The sequence below is a fragment of the Malus domestica genome, chromosome 13 (assembly GCF_042453785.1).
Source record: "Malus domestica chromosome 13, GDT2T_hap1".
Classification (NCBI taxonomy): Eukaryota; Viridiplantae; Streptophyta; class Magnoliopsida; order Rosales; family Rosaceae; genus Malus; species Malus domestica.
The window spans coordinates 7,267,947-7,281,779 of record NC_091673.1 but is presented as its reverse complement, the minus strand read 5'-3'; the positions used below and the strand labels follow the sequence as shown (position 1 = coordinate 7,281,779).

General features: G+C 42.2%; 3 protein-coding genes across 3 annotated transcripts; 2 read left to right on the top strand and 1 right to left on the bottom strand.

Moving 5' to 3' along the window:
• Positions 1-1,739: 1,739 nt before the first annotated feature.
• On the bottom strand, positions 1,740-2,309 carry LOC139190768 (uncharacterized). Its single transcript, XM_070811239.1, has one exon. The coding sequence runs from the start codon at positions 2,307-2,309 to the stop codon at positions 1,740-1,742; it is 570 nt and encodes a 189-aa protein (XP_070667340.1).
• A 2,941-nt stretch (positions 2,310-5,250) lies between these two features.
• LOC103452056 (oxysterol-binding protein-related protein 1D-like) lies at positions 5,251-9,846 on the top strand. The gene is made up of 9 exons (XM_008391531.4): positions 5,251-6,209; positions 6,627-6,983; positions 7,097-7,181; positions 7,374-7,553; positions 7,626-7,960; positions 8,086-8,241; positions 8,455-8,763; positions 8,869-9,213; positions 9,533-9,846. The coding sequence occupies exons 1-9, from the start codon at positions 5,685-5,687 to the stop codon at positions 9,701-9,703; spliced, it is 2,463 nt and encodes an 820-aa protein (XP_008389753.1). The 5' UTR covers positions 5,251-5,684; the 3' UTR covers positions 9,704-9,846.
• Positions 9,847-9,994: 148 nt separating this feature from the next.
• Positions 9,995-12,996, top strand: LOC103452055 (D-cysteine desulfhydrase 2, mitochondrial). Its single transcript, XM_008391530.3, has 7 exons — positions 9,995-10,667; positions 10,917-11,234; positions 11,373-11,415; positions 11,546-11,884; positions 12,105-12,234; positions 12,358-12,531; positions 12,632-12,996. Exons 1-7 carry the CDS (start codon positions 10,566-10,568, stop codon positions 12,885-12,887), a joined length of 1,362 nt encoding a protein of 453 aa, XP_008389752.2. The 5' UTR covers positions 9,995-10,565; the 3' UTR covers positions 12,888-12,996.
• The last annotated feature ends 837 nt before the right edge of the window (positions 12,997-13,833 follow it).

The window sequence follows — 13,833 nt, the reverse complement described above, 5'->3', positions numbered from 1 at the left end:
GTTGATGGATGATTCTCCACTGCTCACGTGTAAGAGACCCGATATGCCTCGAGGGAAAATTTGTCATCTTCATCCAAAAATCCATGTGTCGCTTTGTGATTATTTTTGGCTCCACAAATGCTCCCACACCTGCTGGCCTGCTCATAGGAAAGTGCAACAGGTGTGGAGATCTTCTTGCTCTAGGAAACTTAGGACTGTTTCCTGTTTTGATGTAGATTCCCTCTTTAATATGAAATTAGATCCTTCCTACAAGAGAGAGAAAGTTTAGAGGATATTTGTTCCCCCTCCTCTAGCAATATTCTACATCTTGCACGTGCAAATAATCGTCTTTCGTTGCTTTCTTCGTCTTCTCTATGCCGCACCAATGTAATAAAAACTTAATTCTCATTGTCTTCTTCTTGGGAGGTGCTGCCACAGGGCAGTCGTCGGGATGGTGCGCGCATGTCAGCTGGCAAGGGCCAGGAGTCAGCTTGTCATGGGCCAAGAGGTGGTGTGGCAGGGGCCATTACTTGTGCTGCTCGGCTTGATTGAAGTCAATGATTAACTTGGCACGGGCCGAGGAAGTGGCGTGGCATGGGCAACGGTTTAGGTTGCCATGTCAGGGCTGCTTGCCAAAAATGAGGAAACTGCTTGAGTTTGATTTCTCAACTGCCATAGATGGAGCAGTCAAGGATAAAGCTGCCAAGATCGGAGCTGCTGAAGATGAAGTGTTGGATGAGTGAACTGTTAAGTGCAAAAATGGATGCTGCCCCTGACCATTTGCTGCCTAGTTGATATTTAAGCATTCGATCTTTTAAGCTATGTGGCCTTCTCGCACTGGAGAGCTTACCCAGATGGGTGTCGGAGAATTAGTTTACCCTTTCGCACTGGAGAGCAATTAGTTTACCCTCTCACGCTGGAAAGTAATTATTTTACCCTCTCGCACTAGAGAGCAATTAGTTTATCCTCTCGCATTGAAGAGCAGACCCTTTTGAGTGTCGGGGAATTGGTTTACCCTCTCGCACTGGAGAGCAATTAGTTTATCCTCTCGCACTGGAGAGCGGCCCTTTTTGGGTGTCAGGGAATTGGTTTACCCTCTCTCATTAGAAAACAATTAGTTTATCATCTCGCACTGGAGAGTATACCCTTTTGGGTGTCGAGAAATTTGTTTACGCTATCGCACTGGGGAGCAATTAGTTTATCCTCTCGCACTAGAGAGCGAACCCGTATAGGTTTTTAGCAGTCGTTGTGGACAGCAGTTAAGCCATGCTTGTGAATAACTTCTTGAATCTTCATTGAGAATAAAGAAATAAATCAATTGTGCTGGAAGGCAGAAACTGCATAACAAACTAGATAATCTTCGGCTTGTGAAGCCTTGTTCGTCGAGCTGCTTGAGACTTCAATCTTATTTGGAAAAAACCCAAATGAGGTTTAGGGGGTGATGGAGACTTCCTTTGCTGGTGTAGGCCGTTTCGTTGACTTGTCAAGATACTCATCACATCGGCCTTCATTTATCAGCTTCTCAAGATACAGCTTCCACTTCAGGCAGCCGTTGGTAGTGTGGCCTGGTCCTTGATGGAATACGCAATACTTTGTATGATCCAGCCTGGTAATATCACCTTTCATGGGTGGCAGCAGTTCGAACCAAGGTTCGTTCTTGAGCTTGCAGAGAATTTGGCCAATTGGAACTGTGAATTTGGTGAATGTTTCAGGCGCTGAGTCTTCTCTGGTTGGGAACATTCCATGTGCTTCTTTTCCGACTAGTTTTTGTTAGACTGCTTGGCCTCGTCCCATAGTACATGTTTTTTTGCCAAAGCATACAAATTTGCTAGGGTAAGTTCTTCTCTCATGATCAATTTTCCGAATAAAGGATGTTCAGTAGGAAGTCCATTTTTGAATGCTGTTGTTGGTATGTCTTCGTTACAACCAACAATCTTGGCCTTCTCCGCTTTGAATCTCTTGACATAGTCGCGAATTGTCTCCCAATGGTCTTTTACGATGCTGAAGAGATGGTTAGATGTCCTTTTGATTGAGCGATTAGACGAATACTCCTTAGTGAAAACAAAGGAAAGTTCGTTGAAACTCCGGATCGATTGCGGCAGTAGAGTGTGAAACCAGTCTTGCGCTTCGCCTTGTAGAGTTGTGGCAAAAATTTTGCACATAAGAGCATCGTTGTTCCTGTAGAGGATCATTGTACTGCAGTAGTGCTTGAGATGTCGATCTGGATCTTCGTCTCTCTTGTACAGAATGAAGTGAGGCATAGTGAACTCGCGAGGTGGATCTGTCCGCTCGATCTCATTCGTGAATGGTGACATGCTTATGTTAGTCATGTCTTGTCGAAGCGCATCGTCATCAGCCTTGTTATGTTGGAAATTGTGCAATCGTTCGGTTATGAGTCTCTCAACTTCTTCTTGAATTTGCCTTTACTGGGGCAGTGGAACTTTCGGCTGCCTCCAATCGTGACCTATGGGTCTAGGCCACTCTTTCCTATGCTCGACTTGTCCATGTCTCGGTTGCGGTGTATGTAGCTGGCAAGCGAACGGGCCGTTTGTAGGCTATTGGTTGAACTTAAGTTGGATTGGGTGACTGCTTCTCTCCGTCTGTCGTGCTGCCTACTCCGATGTGAGGTGGAAAATGCTCATTGCAAGCCTAGTTGTGAATGAACATTTCGCCTGGAATATTGTCCATGTTAATAATCGGAGTGTGACCTCAACCATGAACGTATGCTCATCCGTGGGCTTGATTGGGAATGCATGCTCCTCCGCGCGCTAAGATGAGAGTATACGTTATCCCAATGACCCAGGAGGGAGCATAAATTGCCAGAACTCTTGAAACGTGGCTGGTTAAGGGTTGTTTGTCGGGACCCTGGTGGAGCAGGCTGGGTCACTGAAGCAGGTTGCTCAATGCGTGGTGCATGCGAATGCGAGGCTTGGGCTCGGGCCCGTGCAAGCTTGGATGGCATGGCTTGGGCCATGGTGGAACCTTGTAGTGGTGGTGCCACTCTGCTTACAATCGCATTTTGCCTCATGGATCTCCGCAATCCCATTTTTTGAGTATTGAAATTTTCACTTATGAAATTTTCTAAATTTCTAGCCATTATATTTTCTTATACGTTTTATCAAAGAACCTTTGCAAATAAAAAAAATCTAATAATAAGAACGTATGAAAAATATTTAAATGGACTAGAAAATAGAGAAAAACGGTATGCCTCGAGGGTAAATTTATCATCTTCACCCAAAAATTCACATGTCGTTTTGTGATTATTTTTGGCTCCACAACTGAGTTGTGTATTAATGTGTAGGTGTTGTATTGACATTCTAAAATTTTTATTTCGTATTTTTTAATATAAAAAAGTACAGTGCATGTGAATTTTCTGAATGCAAACACTAAATAGTATCAGTATAATGTGTGACAAATTTTTGCAAGTTAAAATTTTTTCGAGACATTTTGTACGGATCATTGTGAATTTTATTTTATTGATATGAATTGTTTAGCTTCGAGCAAAATACATACAAAACTAATATTTTTCTTATAAGTGGTGGATTACTCTTATGGTGAGAGTCTTCCTCTTCAACTTATTGCAGCTCCACCTCTACGCACAGATATGAAAGAGATCCAACACAAAAATAAAAAAGAACAAAACTTTCCTAAAGAAAACAATTAGAACCAAAAAAGTTTATGAAAATTATTAAAAAACAGAATCAAAACTAAAGAACCAAATAGCACCGCCGCCCCACATCCTCTCCGCATTCCGAAGTGAGTCATAGCACCGTACTGGCTAAACCAATAGTACTGTATTGACTAAACCCTAACCTATGCAATTCGACAACTTCCACACTTTGTGCATCTCCAAATCCATGTTGAAGCTGCCATTGCCAACTAGAGCCAATACCTTGTGTTGGATGTGTATGTGTGCTAAAAACTAGAATACTAGCGACTATAGCGTTTTATGATGACGATTCGGCACCGATGATCAAAGTAAAATAAAAGGGGAGAAGAAAGGGATCAAGAAAGATTGTTATGAATGATGGCCGCCGACCACATGGTCAAAACAGGAGCCAACGACGGAAGGTGATTTTTTTTTCTCTCGACAAGTATTAATCATTATTTATACGAACTTATCATCTAGCTATTAATTTAATCGTAAATTTGTTCTCACTATTAGAAGACGATATTCCAAATTCGAAAGTAAAAGTGAAAAAGCACACAAAGTACTTCACAAAATCTAAAACTATAATATATTTCACGTTACAGTGAATACAACGTGATATCGGAAAAGTTTTGTCATGTATATTGTGGTTTTCATCTTAGGTAGGGGTGCCTATTTATTATATCATTAAAAGACTAGTGCTAAGGGGGGCGGTGACTGGTGCAGTTAATTTTGTCCCTCCAAGGAAGGTAATTTTACAAATAAAGTTGAAAAAGCAAAGACAAAGCTAGAATTGGCTGGGCCAACATATAACAATTCGTACAGGCCTTGGTCCCACTAGACATAGCCCACCCCGAAACCCTCGAACGTGGGCCTCAAAGGCCCAACCAACCAACCACGTGGCCGCAAGTTGTCCCCTTTCCTAACAACAAACTGTATTGTCGTCGTCTTTGAGGTCTAATCGTGCTGCAAATCGAATCATTACCTTAATTTTGTCAATTAGTTGGTTAGTGGATCCACTGATCAATCAAATAAAATGGAATTATGGAACGCATTTTCTATGCTTTTCAAAAAGTTAAAATGAGTGGTATGTTGAAGAAAATTTTAACAGAGTTCAGTGTCTGCAAATTCCGATGAGTTAAGTGATCAATGACTACAAATTTTTACTTGAGAAATTATTACTTTAATTGAGTTAAAATTGAGGAAACTATACATGTTATTATACAATTAGAGAAAAAAAATTTCTCTCCAATTATGTAATGTGTATTGTTGTGTTTCGTTCACATTGAAAAATTTCTGCCACGACATGATGACAGCCGATCTAATGAGCCCAAATTTGAACATATTGATCGCAAGTCAACAACAGCCACTCGCGGTAAGCACATCGATTGGCCAACTGCCCCGAAGCTCCACCGTCCACGATGCTCTCCAGCCCACCCGACCACTCCCCCGTTCCCTCCACGGACACCCCGGTCCGTCCGTTCACTCGTCGCTTTCAAAAGCCTCCGAATTATCCAAAACATCCCCATCCACTCACTACACACCCGCCAAACATACAAGGGTAGTGGCGTAATTTCACAAGGGATATTCATAATTCCCACCGGACAACAGCAATCACTAGCAGCTTCGCACAAACGCGCACGTTAGCTGTCCCCGCTCTGCCTCCACCCACAATTATGCCTCCCCAACCCAAAAACCCATAAACCAAACCCCATGCATTTACATTAATTGCGCCATTAATTATTTAAATCACGCCAATTTTTAGCTGTTAATTAAATTAATTAAAGTTATTTAAATATGTAAGTACTGAGCAGCTGCAGCAGAAGTGTCTGAATGGATCTGTGTGAGTGGAGCTCTCCATAACTCTTTCTCTCTCTAGAACCAGAAGCTCCGAGAATTTTATGTCATTTCCGAAACGGGTTCGTTTTCGCTTCGGATCGGGTCCTGCATTTCTACAAATCGGAGCTGTGTGATCGGCGCTGCATGTGCATGGGATAAGGATTGCAAGGATCTGATTCGTTTTTTGTCTGATTGGATGGTCTGATTGGGGTTGAAGATGAACCCGCTGTGCTGCATTGCGCCGGTTTCGATCGATCGGGACCGGGGCACGCCGGTGGCTGCCAAGCAGTCGGGTCAGTGCCAGGTAGCCTCGGAGGCTCCGATCCGGAACGTCAGCTACGGCTCGAAGCCGAGCTACTCGGCTCAGGTCTCGTCGGCCGGGACCGAATCGGACAGGGCTTCCGCCGCCGCGGGCCACGAGGTTGAGGATACGATCAGCGAAGCTAGGGATTCGAAGGTGTTTGGCGGCGGCGTGTGCGGCAGCTTGGCTGGGATTTTGTACAAGTGGGTGAACTACGGGAAGGGGTGGCGGTCGCGGTGGTTTGTGCTCGAAGACGGCGTGTTTTCGTACTACAAGGTTCATGGACCGGACAAGATTTTGGTTAGCCAGGTGAGAGAGAAGGGATTGAGGGTGATCGGAGAGAACTCGCTGAGGTACATGAAGAAGGCGAATTGGGGCAGTAATCGGCTCGGAGGTCCGGCGGCGAGGCCGTGGAAGCCTTTCGGAGAAGTGCATTTGAAGGTATGAGCTTTTGCTTATCACAGAAATGTGAAGCCATTGTTTGGGATATAGTAGAAATGCTATTTTTAGCTGATGCTATATTTAGCAAATGAGAAGTATGTATGCATTGAGTTTATTTTTTGGGATTATCTGGGGCCTTTTGCTGAGTTTGTATATTTGTAATGTGAGTGGGGGGACTCGAAAGCTACAGAAAATGTTTAATATTCCTACACTTTTCATGGAATTTTTATAAAACATTGATTGATACCCACCAAAAGTATTCATCAATCTTGAAGGACCAACAAAAACTCGAATACGTTGAGACGAATGCTTGTGTTTTGTTTGATGATGCATAAAAATGCGTGCTCGAATGCGCACGGTCTGTACTTTTGAGTTTTTGGTTTTTGGTTACTGAATTCGAAGTGGTCTGGTTTACAGGTCTCTTCAATTCGTGCCAGCAAATCAGATGATAAACGGCTTTCCATATTCACAGGAACTAAAACTCTTCATTTGCGGTGTGTGACCAGAGAGGACCGAGCTACATGGATCGAGGCACTGCTGGGTGCTAAAGATCTTTTCCCTAGAGTGTTTACGAGCAATGATTTGGTACCTTCGGAAGATATAGTTGTTTCAACAGAGAAGCTAAGACTAAGATTAGCACAGGAGGGAATTGGTGAGCCGGTGATCAAAGACTGCGAGTCAATTATGCTCTTAGAAGTGTCAGAGCTTCAAAATCAGTTGAAGGGTCTTCGGCGTAAACATGTGATGCTGTTGGAGTCATTGAGGCAATTAGAGGTATTTCCATGCATTTAATCACTAAGTTTCTGCTTTATACATGTGCCGCAATAAGGGGTGGTGGAAAGCTTGCTAGTCGGAAAGTAAATCCCTATCTAAATTTCCTTTTGCAGACAGAAAAAATAGAGCTGGAAACTACAGTAGTGGATGAAACAAAGGAGCGTGAGTCATATGGACAGGGGAATGGGAGATTTAGTGGTCAGTTATCTTTCCATTATCATAGTATTTTGTTGAACTCATTGTTTTCACATATGAGATGTATAATGATGATTTAAGTGTCGGTAGTACTGGAAAGGTTTCAAGCCACATACACAGTTTCTGATTTATTATCATGAAAATTTAAATTTGACCTTTAGTTTTGATTGTATTATGGTTTTGCTCATGCCACAGATTTCTACTCCGTCTTATCTGAGGGCAGTGCAAGTGATTCCGATGCAGATAACGAAAGTCAAGATGGGGCAGATGTTGAAACAGACGAAGATGAAGGAACATATTTCGATACACATGACATTTTGTCTTCAGAAGCTCTAAGAAGTGCTTCCTATCGGAGTAGAGAAGGCTTGGGAAATGGTATACGATAGAGAATCTTTCTTTCTGATTAATTAAAGAAACATAATTTGATATGAATTATTTTGTCTTCAGATGCTCAAAGAAGTGCTTCCTGTCGGAGCAAGGAAGGTTTGGGAAATGGTTGTATATTTGAAAGAGATTCTTTCTTTTCTGGTCGATTGCATGGAGTTGAGGAGATCAAGACAATTAAATATCCATATGTGAAAAGGAGGGATGATTTGCCAGAACCCAAGGAGAAAGAGAAGCATATTGGCTTGTGGTCGATTATCAAGGATAATATTGGGAAGGACTTGTCTGGAGTTTGTCTTCCTGTTTATTTTAATGAACCACTCTCATCGTTGCAAAAGTGCTTTGAAGATCTCGAATATTCAAACTTGGTTGATCGAGCATCAGAATGGGGAAAGCAGGTAAGGTCCTCTGTTGTACCCTTCTATGCATCACCTAATTGTCTGAACTTTGGGACATGAATTAATTTGGATTGAGGGAGTGTTGTTCATAGTATTCAAATTAATTTGGACTTCATGTGGTGCAGGGGAATGATTTAATGAGAATTCTAAACGTTGCAGCTTTTGCTGTATCTGGCTATGCATCAACAGAAGGTCGGCAGTGCAAACCCTTTAATCCTCTCCTCGGGGAGACCTATGAGGCTGACTATCCAGATAAAGGACTTCGTTTTTTCTCTGAAAAGGTTATGCACGTTGTCAAATTTTCTAGTATTGATGTCTAGTAGTACCCTTTTGAATGGATTTCTGTCCATTAAGTATAAAGAACGGTAAAAGATAAAAGTAGCCTCTTTGTTGCTTTGTGTTGTTAGGACTCATTGAATTTGAAGCATCACAGATAATTGTCAAATGTTTATGAACCATTGATTGTTGGCTAACAAGGATGAGCTTGCACTCAGGTGAGTCACCACCCAATGGTTGTTGCTTGTCATTGTGAAGGAAGAGGTTGGAAATTCTGGGCGGAATCCAATCTCAAAGGCAAGTTTTGGGGGCGTTCTATTCAGCTTGATCCTGTGGGTACCCTTTCCTTGCAGTTTGAGGACGGGGAGACATTTCAGTGGAGCAAGGTCACTACCTCTATATACAATATCATACTAGGAAAAATTTATTGTGACCACTACGGCACCATGCGCATCAGGGGCAGTGGCAATTATTCCTGCAAGCTGAAGTTCAAGGAGCAGTCTATCATAGACCGAAATCCACATCAGGTTAGCTAAAGTCTAAATTCTCCCCAGGGCGGCCCGATTTTCATGTTTATGTTACGCTTAGTTTTTAGCCATTGCTGGGCTTTACATAAATTCATGAAATTTCAGGTTCATGGATTTGTTCAAGACAATAGAACTGGAGAGAATGTAGCAATGTTGGTGGGTAAGTGGGACGAGGCAATGTACTATGTGCTGGGAGATCCAACTACAAAACCAAATGGTTATGATCCAATGACAGAGGCTGTGCTTCTCTGGGAAAGAGATGACTATGTTACCAAGACAAGATACAATTTCTCCCCTTTTGCAATTTCCCTTAATGAACTGACACCTGGCTTATTGGAGAAGTTACCGCCGACGGACTCAAGGCTAAGGCCAGATCAAAGGCATTTGGAGAATGGTGAATATGAATTGGCAAATGCAGAGAAGCTAAGACTTGAACAGCTTCAAAGACAGGTACCCCCTGTACATCCTCTTTCTCCTTTTGATCCATTATTCATCCATTCATCTTCCTCTTTTCATGCGTTCTTGCTTCTAATTGCGAGCCTAATGTCCGCTTGAATTTAATTGAAATGAAAATGACTTCAATCTCATATCTGGCCTATAATCTTGAGAGTTTGAGATTCAGGACTCAGCTCTAAACTGAATTTGTAGCTAAAGCCATTTCCCTGGTGTTTTCGGGGAATTGATGGGCTTCTGTAGGCAGTGTAATTTATTTGTAAACTTTTATTCTATTCTGAAATTGTATTTAGCAACTGTTGATAATTTTGTGCAGGCAAGAAAGTTGCAAGAGAGAGGGTGGCAGCCAAGATGGTTTCGGAAAGACGAGGAGGGTTGTTATAGTTATGTGGGAGGGTATTGGGAAACTAGGGAGAAGAACTGGGATGGAATTCCTGATATTTTTGGCCAGCGTAGCGATTTGCCTTCGTGTTCTGGTGAAGAGTAAGGCATCTCTTGGCCCGACCTTTGTTGTATTAGATTACGGTTATCTTTCGCTTCTTCCACCCTAAATCCGAGTTTAATGTAGGCTGTGTTGTATAGAAAAAAACCCTTGGGGCCGTAATGATAGTTTGCTAATGGTTTCTGTCTTCTCGACGCCTTCATTTGGGACATGACATCGCCCATGGAGCTCCTCCTGGTCAGCGTTAATGTTCCACTTTGGAGCATTCTTTGTTTCATGGTAAAATTCTTACTCGGATTTGGTTAAAAACTATACTGTGATGTTACGTGTTTAAAAAGTGATGTTACGAGTTTAAAAAGTGAACTGTTCATCCAGTAAACGCATGTCACGTGGTGAATTTAGTTTTCGTCAAAAGGAGGGTGAAATGTAAATAAATGTTGTTGAGACTCATTAGAAATAGGCATTGCCTATCAGATCGGGCGTTACGTGGTTAAGAGCGTTTACCATTACATGTATCGTGTGTTCAAAGTTCAAACTGCACAAGCATTCGAACAATTTACATGAAACTGAATAGTGTATGGAAAAATAAAAGAAAGATTGACGACGGGCCTCATTTCCATGCCTTCTGCCGGGTCGCACTTCATCTTCCACTGAAGCGCGGGCAACCTCATCTTCTCGGAGCCCCGACCCGACTCAGAGAGAGCTCCTCCGGCGACGTTCTGATACTGGCGCGGCGAGGATTCATTTTTGGGGGGTTTTAGTGTTAGATGAGACGGTAAATTTGATAAAACCTTGAACCCGGTGGGACCCTAAACCCATTTCCCGCCATTCGATCTTTACGGCTTGTCATCGTACGGTTAATAATAAACTCCAGTTCATCATCCCCTTTCAATTATCTGCTGGTGCGATGAGGATGAAAGTTGAATGCTTTACCAGTAAGAGCGCGATTTCGGCAGCAATTAACCGCGGCTTTCACTCCGGCGTCGTTTCGAAAGGCCGTCGGATTCAGGTTCTCTCTCTATCTCTCACCATTGAAGCTAGGCTAAGCTTTCTGTTGCAAGTAATGGGTTGGACTAAGTTTTGGATTTTGCATATTAGTTCTGGATTAAAGTTGGATTAAAACGAAAACCCTTTGCTTAATTTAATCGGTCGGGCATGCTCATGACTTGGGATTTTAATTAAACTGTTGCAATGTGTGTTGCTCACTCCTGACGATTGCAGATTGATGAGTGTTTTATTTTTACCCCCAATTTGGCAGTGTGTTTCCAATTTGAATTTGAGTGGTGGAGATTTTGTGTCAAAATTGCTTGATAGAAGATGGGCATTGCCTGCCCCTGATGCCAAAATTCACCAAATAGTGTTTTCTAGCAACAAAGTAGCAGAGCCAGGCAAAGCCTTGTCTGATGTTTCCTTCTCCAACATTACCAACCCATCTTTTATGATGAGCAAGAATGATCAAGAACCGTCTTTTTTTGTTGTGAGGGATGATTTGTTGCATCCTTTGATAAATGGTAATAAGGCGCGAAAGTTGGACGCGCTGATTCCCCTCGTGGAAGATCATTCCGTGACTGATGTGGTGAGATTCTGATCCTTCTAAGATTGTGAGGGATGATTACATTGCATCATGCAAACTCAATAGTCAACTTGTGATTTGTTGAATTTGAATTCCTTTTGAGACCAAATGGCATTCAGCTACGTTTTTTTGTTTATGTAGGTCACATGCGGAGGCTGTCAAAGCGCACATACAGCAGCTGTTGGTAGGTAGTTTCTAGCTGCAATTACTATGGGATATAGTCTCTGATAATCTTGCTCTCTCAGACATGCTTCTTTTGGTGTAAAGAGCTATGTGCATCCTTGCTCATATATGGCGATTTTTGTGTTTTGCAGCTGTTTCATGTTCAGAGAGAGGACTAAAACCACACTTGCTTCTACGAGGGGAGCAGCCAGAAATACTGACCGGCTATAACTTGATTTCAACAGTGTATGGCAGTGTCACATATGTTCCGAGATCTCTGTATGCCAACAGGGAAAAGATGCTAAAGAGCCATGCTGATGATTTGGCAGGCAGTAGTAGTAGTGTCGTATGGTTTGATGATATTTTGGAGGCTTCTTTGAGAGAAGATGATGGTTCTCAGAATTTTTTGCAAAAGGATGCTTGGAGGAGTGACCGTCCTCGTAAAATTGCAATTGTTAACGAAGGTGCAGGAGATGTTGTAGCATTACTAGGTAACCTAACTTTTAGGAATAAATAAACCTCTTTTTGGTTCCATGTATACATATCCGCATTCTTTTAATTGGGGAGGGGGTGTTACATAGTTATTGGATGTCAGTAAGCACATCTGATTTTTGAATCCAATCCCCCAACATTCCTGCTTCTTGTTTCATGTCTGCAATTTCACACATCGTTGACGGCTCAATCTTGCTTTCTCCTAATTTGTTTTCTCAGGTCTGATTCGCCTAGTGCAGTACTTATCCCAGAATCACTTACTTGGGAAAGAGAGGCCCTTGAGATTTGTTGTAGATTCTGGAACTGGGACAACTGCTGTTGGTTTAGCACTTGGAGCCATATGTTTGGGGTATGTTCTCATACGTATTATTTCTCAAACATGTTAAAAATGTCATCTAAATAACATAGCTTCTTGTGCAAGCAGACTTTTATCTATTGCCGCATTTAAACTATTTCTTTTTCGTCCTGTCAGGCTTCCATGGGAGGTTACCGCAGTGATGCTAGCTGATACAGTTGACGGGTATAAACATCAGGAGAAGCGCTTGATTTCCGATTTCAAGAGGCATTTTGGTTCTCAAATTGACAGCTGCTTCGATGAAATGGATAAAGGAATTGTGCACTGGGTAGAACGTCGCCATCCAAGAAAGTGAGTAGCCTGTCATCCTCTCCACAGCTTCTACAATGTTTCATTTATGTATTCATCTGTTTTCCGTAATATAAGTTAAACCCTGCCCTATATCTGTCAGGTTTGGCAATGTTTTAGAAGGGGAAGTAGAGGCATGCCAACACATTGCACAACAAACCGGTATTTTGGTGGATCCAGTGTATACACTCGCTGCGTGGGAGATGGCAACAATCCTTCGTGAACAGGAAGCAGAAGGAGGTGCAACGGTGGTGATGATTCACACTGGAGGCACTCTAGGCTTGTTTGGATTAGCACAGAGGTACAGATCTTACTTCTCTAACCTCAAAACTGGACTGTCCAAGTCGAGAGGGAGTTGAGTCCACTGAATTCACTTCAACCGTTTAAGGCATTTGTATCTCCATTGTACTTTCATCCAACCTTCTGTATCGAAATTGATAAATTATAGAGAAATGTTCGACGTCCAAACTAGTGTCATTTTACACATACGAGCTTCTTTTGTCTAAATTGGAGCGAATCGAACTCTGGATGTATCTTAATCTTCACCTATTACAGCGGTCGGGCCAACTCCGAGGGCTTATTAGACCTATGAGTTTATTTGGTATGGGCCTGGCTTGAGATCGGACTCCGGGCTGATCCGTCCCAAAACTGTTTGGCAGAGGATAAATACAAACCTAAGCCTATGGCCCAAAATCTTAAATTGGGCTTCTGAATATTTTGAATACTTCTACCCAATTAACACCATCTTATCCTGATAAAGATCTTTCAAATTTGCAAGTTACATGTGCCATGCCAACAAATTCTCTCGCTCTCTCTGGGACTGTAAATCTGGATTGGGGTTCACTTGCTTTTTTTGTGTTCGGGAAGCGCTTTAAATGTCTTTCCAATATTCACTTGCATTTTTGCTTAGGATTTCTTTCAAAAACGTTTTCGTCAACACGCTTTCAATCATTTTAAAAGCACTTCCAAACGAATCATACCGTACCCAATAAAAAAAGACATAAGAAAGGAACACTTGTCCCAACGAATGTACGTATATATACATGTGCGTATAATATATATATATATATATATATATATGTGTGTGTGTGTGGCAGTTGCAAAACGATTCGCCACAGTAGGAGGACACGACATGGTGCGCAATGCGCACACACTCCAAGATTCTATTTGCTCTTTCTATAATTCTATATAAGTTGTATATAGTTTATATGCAGTTATGCTTTATGTGTGTGTGTTTTGTGGGTGAGCTGGTCTGGTGGCAAACCAAAGGCATGAACAAAACAAGAGGAGCAGGCAATATTCCTG

Excerpts from the sequence above, each read along its gene's own strand:
- LOC139190768 (XM_070811239.1), bottom strand. The coding sequence starts at position 2,309 with ATGACTAACATAAGCATGTCACCATTCACGAATGAGATCGAGCGGACA.
- LOC103452055 (XM_008391530.3), top strand. The coding sequence starts at position 10,566 with ATGAGGATGAAAGTTGAATGCTTTACCAGTAAGAGCGCGATTTCGGCA. Across the intron at positions 11,235-11,372 it reads ATCATTCCGTGACTGATGTG|GTCACATGCGGAGGCTGTCA; the intron begins GTGAGATTCTGA and ends TTGTTTATGTAG. Across the intron at positions 12,235-12,357 it reads CTTGGAGCCATATGTTTGGG|GCTTCCATGGGAGGTTACCG; the intron begins GTATGTTCTCAT and ends TCGTCCTGTCAG.
- LOC103452056 (XM_008391531.4), top strand. The coding sequence starts at position 5,685 with ATGAACCCGCTGTGCTGCATTGCGCCGGTTTCGATCGATCGGGACCGG. Across the intron at positions 6,984-7,096 it reads AGTCATTGAGGCAATTAGAG|ACAGAAAAAATAGAGCTGGA; the intron begins GTATTTCCATGC and ends TTCCTTTTGCAG. Across the intron at positions 7,182-7,373 it reads GGGGAATGGGAGATTTAGTG|ATTTCTACTCCGTCTTATCT; the intron begins GTCAGTTATCTT and ends CTCATGCCACAG.